This window comes from Marmota flaviventris, chromosome 4 (assembly GCF_047511675.1).
Source record: "Marmota flaviventris isolate mMarFla1 chromosome 4, mMarFla1.hap1, whole genome shotgun sequence".
Taxonomy (NCBI): domain Eukaryota; kingdom Metazoa; phylum Chordata; class Mammalia; order Rodentia; family Sciuridae; genus Marmota; species Marmota flaviventris.
In genome coordinates this window covers 67,783,077-67,796,681 of record NC_092501.1, presented here as the reverse complement: position 1 = coordinate 67,796,681, position 13,605 = coordinate 67,783,077, and the positions used below count along the sequence as shown (strand labels likewise).

Here is a 13,605-nt window from a genome sequence, read left to right as displayed (position 1 = left end):
GAATCCACTATATTTTTGTAAATAGAAAAACAACTGTTCAGAGCAGGCTCAGAATGAATGAGAACATATTTTTTTCTCCATTCTCTGAATAACTTCATATTATCTCTCATAAACATTTTCATGGATTTTTCTCTTTCTCTATCTGGTCATATCATTACATCAGTCCAGCTCATAATAAATGTTTTTTAACTCATTTATTTATTCATCAACTATTACAAAGTGTCTAGGTTGTTTTGGGCCCGTGTTTGATTTTAAGTCTACTGCCTAAACACAGCAAAACTCCAAAAAACAGAAGAACTGTAGATAACAGTAGGCACAAGGGTTACCAAAGGTTTATTTTAAAGTGTGTTAAGACCTAGAATCCAAACCAGAAAAAACAAGATACCTTTTCAGTGAGGTCAGTTTCCATTTCTTCTGACAAGAATTTTTAACAAGATCACATCAATTAATCCAAAAAAGAGAACTATGAGTGAGCTCCACAAAACTTTATTTCACTTAATTACCAATGGAAATTTGACTTGTATTGTAACCCTCTAATCCCATGAAATTTATTCCCATTGGAAAAAAATGAAAATTCTTAATATGTCATGAGTTACAGAGCAGTGCTCTTGCAAAATTCAAAATGAGCAAGCTTCATATACATTTCAATTTATAATAAAAGAAAAATGCATCTTTAACCTTGGTAAGTATGGCAGTTTCTAAATGAGAATAATAATATTTATATCTGAAACAGTTAATTCTCATACTGATCTTCAGTAATATTAACAATGTAATTAATATGTGTAGCAATGTAGCAATATATGTTTTGTGGCATGAATTACATAATATAATTATAATGCTATAGAACATGATATATGCCACACAAGGGAAACAAATGACAGATCCTTAAAGTGCATAGATAAGCTTTTTCTAGACACTAACCAAGCTTACATTTTCTCATAAAACCTTCCCCTTTGTACCCATTTACACTTTCAAATCTAATTATAAGCCATTGTCATTTTAAAGATCAAGCCCTAACTGTTTCATGGTGTACTTTCTTTCTAATTAAGTATTTGAGACCAAAGGGATTCAGGTCTGGGGCTATATCTTCTCAGTTTTCACAAGCTGACATTCACTGTGAAAACAGTTCCTGATTATTTCCCTGTTTAGCTTTGATGTGAAGGAAAAGAACCACTGAGCTGTGTACATTTCCTTCTCATGTTCCAGGGTCAGCAATCATAGTTAGTAGATGTTGGTCTTAAAACCAGAAGATCTGGTACATTACTAGCAATAACCTGAATCCATACAGCATAACAACACTAGCTGGTAGATGGTGAGTGATGAAAAGTAGGTCAGTTAAGACAACAAAGGAAAACGATGCAGACAAGCCATACTATTGAGAAATGGCAGTACAGTTTTACAACATTTTGGACCCTGGATAACATCCACTATTTCTCACAAAGCAAGCAAGCAGCAAATTATGGATAAAGATGATTATTGCTTTTCTCGAGCTGTTACACTCTCTGTCAATAAGTTTTGACAGGATGACTATTTGAAGGGTTAAGCATTCTTGAGATGACTATAATTAACTGGCATTCACTGATGACATCATGACACTTTAATAAAACATAGGTATGCATCATAGAACAAAAACTGGCTATCTTTTTTGCTCTTGGCAAAACTATTCTTGAATGATTGAGATGGGTGTTAAAGACACCTGTGAAAACACATTGCAAATAATTCCTCGTGTAGCTTGTCTGAACTCAGAAAGGCTAAGTGTCAGTAACTCAAAAGATGGAAAGAAAATATCTCACACTTGGAGTTATTTTTTTCTTTATAAACACATATTTTTAAATAGTGAGAATACTCATATTTGGGAATGATTTTAAATGCAATTACTATTGAGAACTAACATGATCTATTTTTATGGCATATATTTACTTCATAAGTCAATATCAAATCCTGAAAAAAGAAGTCTAAAATTCTACATAATTTTTACAATATGATATTATACAAGTAAGAAATTGCAAAGCTTGCTAATATTAAACATGTTTCAATTATTGTCTTACTTAAACAAGAGTCTTAAAAGTTCTTAAAATGCTTCTATGGAAAGAACAGTCTAACAATAAGAAATACAGTCTTTGTGGTTTTCCTACAGTTCATTTCTGGTTTGTTTGTTATGTTTGCTTTTCTTTTCTTTTATTGGTACTAGAGATTAAACCCAGGGATGCTTTATCACATGTTCTATCACCATGTTCCACCTCCAGTCATTTTTATTTATTTATTTTATTTTGGGACAGAAAAAAGTAAAATATCTTCCCAATCTTTAGAAATATAGGTGTGCATCACTGCCTGGCCTGTAGTTTCCTCCTTGAAAATGAGCAAAAAATGAACTTCATTTATTTGAGTCATTCTATGTCTACATATTCAAAAAAAGACAATGATCTTCAGGGATTTTATCCCTGTTCAATAAATGGAACTCCTATGTGTTAAAGTTTGACCTGAGGTTTCAGAAAGAATTTAAGAAATTCAAATGGAAATTTCACTTGCAGATATGTTTATGATAGTTTGAAGTAAGAAATCTTTTTTAAATAACTTTATTATTTTTTTATGTGGTACTGAGAATCAAACCCAGATCACATGTGCTAGGCAAGTTCCCTACCACTGAGCCACAACCCTAAGCCTTAAGTGACAACTCACATCTCATGTGAATTAATGTCCACCCTCTCAAAAAAGCAAGCAAGAAAAAAGAACTCCTAACAGCTTTAGTTCAGTGGGGGAAACAATTCCCTGGAATATTTTGTTTTTCTTCTTCTAGAGCACTTTTGTTTTGTACAAGATGCATTTTAAAAGGCTTAATTTATATTCAGCAGTAATGCTGTCTCTAACTTTGAGACCATACCTAGTTTTTCCATCTGATACTTCAAAGGGTTTTGTTGTTGCTATTACCTAGTTTTAAATGGGTGGTTCTCATTTTGTTCACAAGAAACAGGAGGCTTTGAAAAAGATGTGGTCAATCTCTAGAAATGAAAATTATTATTTCTGAAGCATTGTGATACCTTAAAATACTTCTTCTGTCTTCCTGCCACAAACATGAAATGAAAAGCATAAAAGTCAATCATAATATTTTTGAAATTATGTAATACAGTAGTTATCTTCTGAAAATGGTTTTGGATTTGAATTTTTATTGCAGATTGGTGGGGGTGAAGGCAAATTGTGACTATACCAATTCAAGGGATCCAATTTGCAGAAATGATTCAAAACCTCAATTTTGAATAATACTTATACTAAAGACTGTTATTGTTTCAGGGATCTGAACTAAATCTGAGAAATGTATACTTTGTAAGAAGTACAATCAATATTCTGATAGAATGACTTGTATCCACCTTTTATCTATTGAAAAGTCAACATCAGATATTAAGTGTAAAATCTGCCACAGTACTTGGAATGCAAGGATAAACTTTTTCCAGCCTCTTTGACACTGATGGATGTGATCTTGATGGCAAGCCAGGTACAAAAGTAACATGCACCAAAAGGAAAGTAAAGGTTTGTCATCTTTTCTGACTTTGAGATCTGTCCCAAATAGGTGTGTTCTAACTCTATGCCTTCTACTTAATGGCTGCTATAAAACACTTGAACAATTAAATAGATGAAAAATTTAATGGTTATTTCTATGCTTTCCAGTATTGATAAAATGTTCCAGGTCATCCTAAACTTGGCTTTGTTTTATTCTCAAAACATCTTAATTTGGCCACTTTAGGGCTGAAAATTAAATGACATTTAACATAAAAAAAATCATCATTTGGAGTCACCCATCAATAGTGCTACTAATTTTAATTCCAACTTAAACTTCGAATTAATAGTACGTTTTCAGAAATGAGCATGTTAAAATAACATGTTTACTTATACTTACTTTGTAATAATATGTTATATTTTCTATTTGTAGTTCTGTCTTTCCTGCAAGATTGTCAGTTTCTTGAGAACAAAAACTGGTTAGCACAGTGACAAGTATACAGTTCAAAATATGTGTCAAATAGAACTGAACTGAATGCATTTCACTAATTTCAAAGTATTCTGCATCGATGACAGTTTGCTTTAAAAGCAGATTAAACACCAATTTCCCATTCACCATCTCTATTGGTGTGTTCAAGACTATGAAATTGTGCCTATCATATTTCTCTAGATGTGATAAATCAGTTTCAAAAACATTTTAGCATTATCTAGCAAAGGAACTTCTGAGTTAAAGGTCATTGCTTTCATGTTAACATTATTTTTCAAGGCCTTATAGTCACAATAGACTTTATACGGCTTGTCACAATTGAAGCTGAAAAATATTATGACTGCCATTCACCTTTTATTAAATAGAAAGCATTACAGAAACACTCTTTATATTAGCAATAGAAAACAAGGTTATAAGTCGTTTCAATAATTCAGGTTTTCAAATTTTTTCTTTCCAAATATGGTTAATTTGTTACGTATATTTTTAGAATCAGTTAGACATTGACTTATAGCATGAGCTAACTCAAAGTAAAAATTTAAATCTTCACCATTCTGCTCTTATGAGAACATAAAATATTTATAAAATACCCTAGGTGTTTAGAGAAATCATTCTTATGCAGGCATTATTAATACTTTTATCTTAAATGCCATAAAGAAATGTAATTGAAGAAAATTTATATCACATATGCTAATAATTCTAATAATATTTTAGTTGAACACCTTCAGTCTTGAATGATAATTTAAAATATCTTAAAAGAGGTAAAGTTCTATATGATAAAATAATCTATTAAACATGTTCCAAAAGCAATATTGAGATTTTAGCTTACCAAAACAAACACATTCAATATAAGTTTTTATGTTATACATTGATTTAGAATTTTTTAACAGAATAGTCATGTACATATAAATGAAAAAAAAATGAGTCTAAAATCTATTCATACTAAACTAAGCATGCACTGTTCTAAATAAAGGATCCAAATGACAGTGATTTCAAATACAGGCAATTCTTTTCACATATATTTTTATTAGTGCTAGACAAATAGACACATAATGAATTTTAAAAGTTTGCAAAAAACGCATATCCCTAATTGTCTATATTCAGTAATAATCATTTGAAATATGGTCTGAAACTGTGCATGCAATAAACAAGAGGATATAAATGGATGAGAATGAAACTCTGTTGGACTGTGTTTGCTGTATTGGGAACCAGATTCCTCATGGGTGTTAAGAATTTTCCTCCTATAGCTCAGAGAATTCATTGATATCTTCTACTTACAGGAGGGTCTCCATCTTCAGCATAAACTGTAGTGATAGGTGTACCCTTGACTGCATCTGGAGCCACCATCCCTTTGTAGATTCGTTTACTAAATACAGGAGGATAATCATTCATATCCTGGAAAACAAAATTAAGAGTTTAGTGCTTCGGTAGAAATCGGGTTAGGGGCACAGTGACTAGATTGACTCCAGCTCTTCATATCACACACCTCATTTGCCACTGTCAACCTTCTATCCTCTCAATTCCATTACTCTTTTAAGACTGATACCCCAGAGGAAATAGCCAGAATTCCTTTGCAATATTAATGTGTGTGATACCCATGGAAGGCCATTCCATTGGAGTAAACATTCTGTCACCCACCCAAAATACATCTTTTAGAGGCTAAAATATGCTTGAAATTTTCTGTAAGATACTTTTCAAAATAGGATGTAATGTTTTAATCTTGGATAACAAGACAAAATCTAATTTCTTATAAAGTAACATCCTATGAGACAGTACAAGTAAAGGTGGTTTCTTAATTTGATTTGTTGTTGATTTAAAAAAAATTCTTTATATGTTTCTGTAGCAACTGTAAATTATTTTATATACTTATTGTAATGTTATAATTATAGCATTTCACAAACTGTGAAATATCTTTTGATTCCCCTTATTTCATTCCTATAAATATAAAATGATATAAAGAAGGTTTTTCCTGTAGCACACTCCAATAATGGCATTTGAAATTACATATATTTACAGAAAGAAAACTGTTTATTAAAAATTTTCATAACAACATATATATGTGTATGTGTGTGTATATATATATATATATATATACACACACACACACACACACATATATGTATATATATGTATATATACATATACGTATAATTTTATTTTCTCAATTTGGTAACACATGGGCCATATTATTCATGTAACATTCCTCATTAAAATATTTATCAAGAGCTTCTCACTTTTTATAAGCCAGTCCTTGGGATGCTGTGGTAACTCAAGAAAAATTGTCCCTGTATTTGTATCACTTAACTGACATTTGACAGGTAAAAACAATGATCCACAGATTAGGTTAGTGACTTTGCCTGAATTAATCTATTCATACATCAGAGCTAAAATAAATAATCAACTTCCATAAATGGAGCCTGACCATTTTTTTCAGGACCACTTTATCATTTAGAGAGGATTAAATATCATTTTTTTCTCAATAAATAATGTTTATTAAAATGAGTGGTTTATTTTTAAATACTTATTATGCATGTAGTGTTTGGGGTATTTTAGGTCAAACAAATTTAGGCACAAAGCTAAAATTATTAATTATCTATTCTTCCTTTCATTTGTTTGCTATTAAATTAAAAAGTAGACACTCTACATTCTACATAGTCTTTGATATGTGTCCAGACACAAAGGTTTTACTGTATAATATAAATTGGAAACACAAAAAAATAACCAACTGTAAACTTCTTTTTGTGCAAAAAGGTCAAGATAATTATCTCTTACAATCAAACAAGAGATTCCTTTTATGCTCACAACAGAGTCAACTTCTGAGTTGTGAATATGAATAAGCCTGCAGATACTAATAAGAAAGAGATCTTGAATGGTAAGCAAACCTGAAAAATAAAAGATATCATTTCCTTTTGACGTGTGGTATTCACAACCTTTTCTATGAAAAAGAAGACTTCCTTTATAAATTATGAAGTATAGAATCTGGGAAAGTAAATGAGCTTAGGAAGCACTGGTTCTCTATAATGAGGATCATATAATGTATCGAACTTGAGTAATCCAAGCAGGGGGTAAATATATAAAGTATTTACATTCACACGTTTTTCTTCTTTTTCTAGAGTGCCAATTGATTTAATGAGTATATCTTTTAATTAAGGGTTTGGGACTCCTTTTGCACCCCTCAACAATAATTTTTGAAGGGTCAGAAAAGAAGGAACCCAACACTGCAAATTTTTCTACCTCAATTTCTAAAGCTCAATAAGCTCAATAGGTTATGGTGAATTTTCTTCTTTATCACCCTCCCCCCAAGGAAATTTAAATTCTTAATGTTACAAGGCACTTTTTGTGAAATTTGATTCTTAAAGGGGAAAAGGTGCCATTTCAATTATATCAATACAGTTGTTTAAAATGTGCAGTAGAGTGGCCTCCCCCGCTGGCCCACAGGGAAGTATTCACTAGCTTTACCTTCAAACTGAAAGCCCTGTGAAAATTTTTACAATCTGTCATCATAAACTTATTACACATAAACCAAATGTTGTAAATTACTGAAAAAGATTGGATTCCCTCCCCTTTATTTTGCCTGCCATTGACAGAATGAAGAATAAATCAATACAGTTATACTGTAGCAATATTTCTTTTTATGGCACATTGTACATATTTTGGGGTTCTGATCTTTTATTGTGGCTAAGATGTGCAGGAGTTTGCCCATAGTTCTTCCACAATGCATTATTTCAGATAAGAAAATTTATTGAAATGCATTGCCGACTAACATAATCAATAGTTCATTATGTTTATGCTTCAGGGACATCTAATGAAAAAAATATACATAAATCTGCTCTTGTACAAATGTTCTATTATGCAGTAAATTAAGGATGCACCCAATTCCACAAAACCATGCTCTTTTTGTACCCCATTATTCCACTAGAGGGCAATATTGACAAAAGGAAACATTTCTTCAATCCTTTAGTTAGTACCATTCAAACACATAAAAGTTTGCTTCCTATGATTATATTTGTTGATTTTAACAAAAATTAGTTTTCATGTTTCAAAAGAGTATTCTGAATGTCACCATGCTTCTCAACTAGAGTAATACCAAGCTTTTCTTTATAAAATAGTTTACCACTAAATTTTGTATTTTTTTCCCCAATATTTCCAGCAAATAAAACTGTATCTGAAGGTATAGTTAGCTTGCAGGAAGAAAATATGAAGTTTGTTTATTTATTTTCTAAATTAAAGTCTAAAATAATCACAGAAACCATTTTCACTTTGGTAGACCACAAAGTAGATTTAAGAAATCATTTTAAGAGCAGGCTAGGAAAACAGGAACTAGCTGGTAGGCAAATTACAGACAAGTTTGAAGTTTTACAAAACAATTAAGAGAGAGAGAGAGATGATAAAAATTTTGATTTTCTGAAGCCATGAATAAAAATGGTTCTGCATGAGAGACAGTTTCTTAATAGAAAAGTACTGACTTTTATAGCATGATCATATTTTTATTTTATTTTCATTTTTAGGTATCAGGGATTGAAACCAGGGTCACTTAACCACTGAACCATATCCCTCACTCTTTTTATTTTTATTTGGAGACAGGGTCTTGCTAAATTGCTTAGGGCCTCACTAAGTTGCTGAGATTGGCTTTGAACTTGTGATCCTTCTGCCTTAGCCTCCCAAGTCACTAGGATGACAGGAGTGCCCCACCATGCCTGGCTTTATCAACTGTAAAATTGCAGCAAATGCCAACCTCATTTTCTGAACTGTGATGCATATCCAGGGGAGACACAAAGCTATAAAAGTTTCTCTTGCTTTTGTACTGCTGTTCAGTTTCAGCATTACCTGTGTTGGACTGTTGGCTGGCTGTCTTTCAAAATCCTGAGCAGCTAATGAAGTTGATATGTATTCTTCTTATGCAGGCTATGCAACTGATTCCTCTGTGACCAGTATTGTTGTCCACTACCACATATTAGCTATTTGCTGTCTCATGTATAATTCTGCTCTTGCTTTTACCCTTTTGGTTTCTTCATTTGTCTTCTTATCTTTTTTCACTTCTATCTCTTTCTTTGTGCTCCCACACATACTCTTAGAAAAAGTTGCACCTCTAGACAGAAAATTTTTTTTCTGCTTTGCATAGGGCTTAGATATAAATCAACACCTTCTCTCACATTTTACTTTTTTTAAAAATCAAACTTTACATTGGAAGCTTCTTTCTTACTTGACTAAATTCGTTTTTAAGTGCACTTTCTAATTTTTGAGTTTAGAGTTATGGATTCTTGGGGGTAGTATATGTGAAATGTAGATGTAATTGAAGTTACATGTTGCTAAAGGCAAAAAAGAATATACAATCTCTCTTTATCACAAATACTGAGGAAGTTTCCACTGTGTATTAGGCAGTGTGTAAAAGTTTGAGATATAGTTGCAATCAAGAAACACAAGGTGCCTCCTGGTATTTACCTTTCAGTTTAGTGTGGAAAGCAAAAACTAAACAAATGAGTGTGATGAACATTATGAAATAGGTAGTACAAGGATATGAAGGGAATATATAGCAAATAATTCAACTAAATTTAGCGTAAGATGCATCCCAAGACACTTGAGCAACGGTGCAAGTTGCTCATGTATTGTGATTAGGTAGAATAATCCTTCAAGATGGATAGCCAAACAACACTGCATTGATTTAAAACAGACCTTCATTCCACTTGTAGTCCTCCTGTTTGGAACCAGGACACGGGGAACAAGATTTGATAAAATTTTGTACATTTTTTCCAAGTAATGATATGATTGCCAGTTGGGAAAATATGTGCTTATTTTGAGCATTACCTTCAAGCAATTTCTATATAAAAATATGAGACCATTTCAGACCTTCTCAAATGGGCATAATAGTTGTGAATGTGTGTTTCTGTGTGTAGTTTATTTTTATTTTATGCCAGGCATTTTCTAGGCTTGTCAATTGTATCATATCAATAAATGCGTCTAAAAGTTTGTCCAAAATACATATTGGCAATTTTTGTTTTCAGTACTGGGGATTGAACTCAGGGTTTTCCACATGCAAAGCAAGCAATCTACCACTCAGGCCTTTTTATTTTATTTTGAGACAGGGTCTTGCTAAGTTATTCAGGTTGGTCACAAACTTGTGATCCTCCTACCAAATGGCTGTATTATCGGCCTATGCTGGCACTCAGGCCTGTTTGTATTGTTTTTATTATTATTATTGTTGCTGCTATTATTGTTATTACTATTATTATTCCTGCTTTAAATATATAGAAATTGAAGACTAGAGACCACAGGTTGCTTATGCTTATCCAACCCACAAGGGATAGGGACCTGGTTGAATTCTGGTTAGTAGGGCATAATTCTGGTATCTGGAAGTGAGGAAAAGATATAATGGAAAAATCAACAGAAAAATCTATGTAAGATAACTTGCATAAGATTTTAATTTAAAAACACACATATAACTCATAAAATATCTATTTCCAAAGGTGTCTTTAAAAGTTTTAAAGCATTCCTCCAACTAGTTACTATACTTTTATTTTGACAAACTGCTTTGCATGAAACAATCATTTTTCCATGGAATTCCATTTTATAATGGAATTATAATTGTTAGTGGTATAGAAAATCATATTTTCTTTTATTGGGATTCATAATACACACCAGCATATTTACCATTTTGAATATACTAATATGGAGGCCTACAGTGTAGAAATTTTTTTTTTACCTTCAGAAAACCTAATATTTCCCAAAGTTATTTGTCTATTTTTTATATGACACATTCATTACCATTTTGTAGGACTACTGCTCTCTAAAATATATCCTGAGAGTCATGGATCTAATACATTTAGGGCATAATTCATCATTATTTGGAATATGGTATGACTAGTAAATCAAAGGTTTCAGATAACATATTGAAGATTCCAACACATTAAGAGTGTAGCCTGGTGTGCAGCAGTCAGTTCACCGGGGCAGAGGGAGCATCTAGCTGCAGCATTGATGAGACTTGGCCATGACAGCAGAGCCTACTGGGAAATGGTGACAGTGCCTGGCAGCAACTGCTATCAATGAGTCTTATCAGCATCCATTGCCCCTGGTCCCTGGGAAGGCAGTCAAACTCTGGAGACTTGTGGCAATAGTAAGTTTGGATTCATGAGCCTTGACATCTGTAGAGAATGTGATAATCAGTGAAAGTTAAAAGAACTTTGTCATGTATATGAGGAAGGCACTTTTTTAAGACTCCCAGAAGCCAGCAGGTGACATTTAGGAAGCCATAAAAGAGACCCAGAGATACAAGAATTGTTAAGGTTTATGAGATGCTATTTTTTTGAACTCTGGTCATGCACATTTTTATTTGTTTCCTCTAGTTTATTTCCTTAAAGGCAATATGTTACATCTTAGAACTAAAATTCTAGAATGGTAGAGCAGGAAGATGTCTTAAGAAAACTGATTCAGTCCCAAGACATTCCTTAAACTTGTTGGTGAATATATTACAAAGAACACATGGCTAAGAACCTGATCATGTAGAATAAAACAGAAGATATATTTGAAGGCCATAGACTAAAAAATATATTGTACTCGTGTCAAACAACCCAAGAGAACAGTGAATAAGTTTTTAATAATAATGACCAATGTACTGGACCATATTCTACCAGTTAGCACATTGTAATCATCTTTTATTCAAATTCTTCCCTATAGAGAAGGGAAGTATGGATGCTGTAAATCTTGAAATGTTTAGATGTTTTGTAGTATCTGAGTTATGTATTACTTCTTCTTCTCTCACGCTGTGCTGTTTGGACCACATCCAATCCAGGACTGTACCAGCTCTGTGGCAAATGGAGGATCAGTGGTACTCTGACTGTCTCTTAGGATTTCGTGGGTTAGTAAATTCCATCTTGGTAATGACATCCAGTTTCTCCCTGGAAAAGCTACCCACATTCTTATACGCTACAGGCTACAAACATTCCTCTTCTTTCTGGAGGAAGAAATCCCTTTGAAAGATGAAAATGCTAACTTTATCTTCCAAGATCCACGGCATTTTACAACCTCAGGCCTTGTATATCATTTTAGTCAGCTTTTTTGCTGCTATGACTAAAAGACATGACAAGAACAATTTTAGGGGAAAAACATTCATTCAGGGGCTCACAGTTTCACAGTTCTTGGCCCATAGACAGGGCTCTATTCCTTGGGGCTGAAGGTGAGGCATAACATCAAGGTGGAAAAGTGTGGCAGAGGAAGGCAGTTCACATGATGATCAGAAAGCAGAGAAGGAGATCTCCACTTGCCAGATAAAAAATATATACCCCAAAGACACACCTCCAATAACCCACCTCTGCCAGCCACACCCTACTTGCCTTCAGTTACTAGTCAGTTAATCCCTACCAGGGGACTAATACACTGATGTTTTAAGGATCTCATAACCCAATCATCTCACCTCTAAGCATTCTTTCATTGTCTCACAAGTGAATTTTGGGGAGAATCTCACATTCACACCAAAACATGTATGGTATTTCATTTCTGAACCTTTCACTCATCCCTGCCTACAATCAAACCTGCATACTATGAGACAGACAAACTCAACCAAGGTGAATGCAATCTTCTTTCACACAAACTCCATTCTCTCTCTCTGTCCTACTCCTATGCAACCATTCTATTCATCGAGGTAATTCATTTTTCTTCCACAAGTCCTTTACTTCCCTTTTAATACTCTCTAGTGTCAAATATGCACATATATGTATATATAATATATACACATATATATTTACATATTACATTGTTCTGATTTGTGTTTAGTTCTCAGTTTGCCATAGAACAAACCTTTGTATTTTTATATTATGTTACAACTCAGATGGTGAGAACTGATTTATGTGACAACTTCTTCTATAAGGCCAGATTTCACATTGGATGTTACTTTTTAAATTTTTTAGAATTGTGCTTTTATATTCCGGAAATTTTCCTGTATTATCTAATTTGTAATCATCCCCAATTCTGTTGGTATTGACATTCAATAAAAACATACAAAAGAGAGGCCTAATAATGTTCTACAAAAACTTAGTAACAAAATATGTATTATTTATATGATCAACACTGATTTTCTTTTATATCCTTGAAACTAGACACTAAGAAAATTTTTTGTAGATTTTTGTGACAAACTTATTTTATTTCTACTGTGCAAATATTCCCCCATATCTCTTCAAGTTTCTCCCAAATATCTCTTTCCAATTTTAAATGTTTGATGAGCTACACATTAAACACCTGATCTTTTCTTTTTCTTTTTCTTTTCTTCCTCTTCTTTACAAAAGAAATCATGTCTCTGCTCAAAGAGAAATCTTCAGGATGCTTTCCCCATGGTGACTGTTTTGGGTAAAAATATCTCTTTAGAAAAAACCATGCCTATTATGTTATCAGCAAAACAGCCTTTTACAATGGTGACAGTGCAGACCAATAATAAAAAATTTACAAGCTTGGGGAAAATCTGCATTTGTGGAAAAATGAGTCTGTGCTTCATTTTTATCTTAAATAATGATAACATTTTTATGGGATTCATTGGTATATAACAGAATTTTAAATTTCTGTTTGTTATACGTGACCTTTAATTATCAGAGAAAAGGTAAGCAAGTTTCAATCTGCTATTGGAAAAACATTCTGAAAACTTT

General features: G+C 32.7%; 1 protein-coding gene across 16 annotated transcripts in view; it reads right to left on the bottom strand.

Annotated features, from left to right (window-relative positions):
* Pcdh15 (protocadherin related 15) overlaps positions 1–13,605 on the bottom strand; it is a 746,672-nt gene that overhangs the window by 147,626 nt on the left and 585,441 nt on the right. For all 16 annotated transcript variants that reach the window (XM_071610757.1, XM_071610756.1, XM_071610753.1 and 13 more), the window contains one exon: positions 5,255–5,371. In XM_071610757.1, coding sequence (XP_071466858.1) covers positions 5,255–5,371 — 117 coding nt within the window. The remainder of the gene's footprint in view (positions 1–5,254; positions 5,372–13,605) is intronic.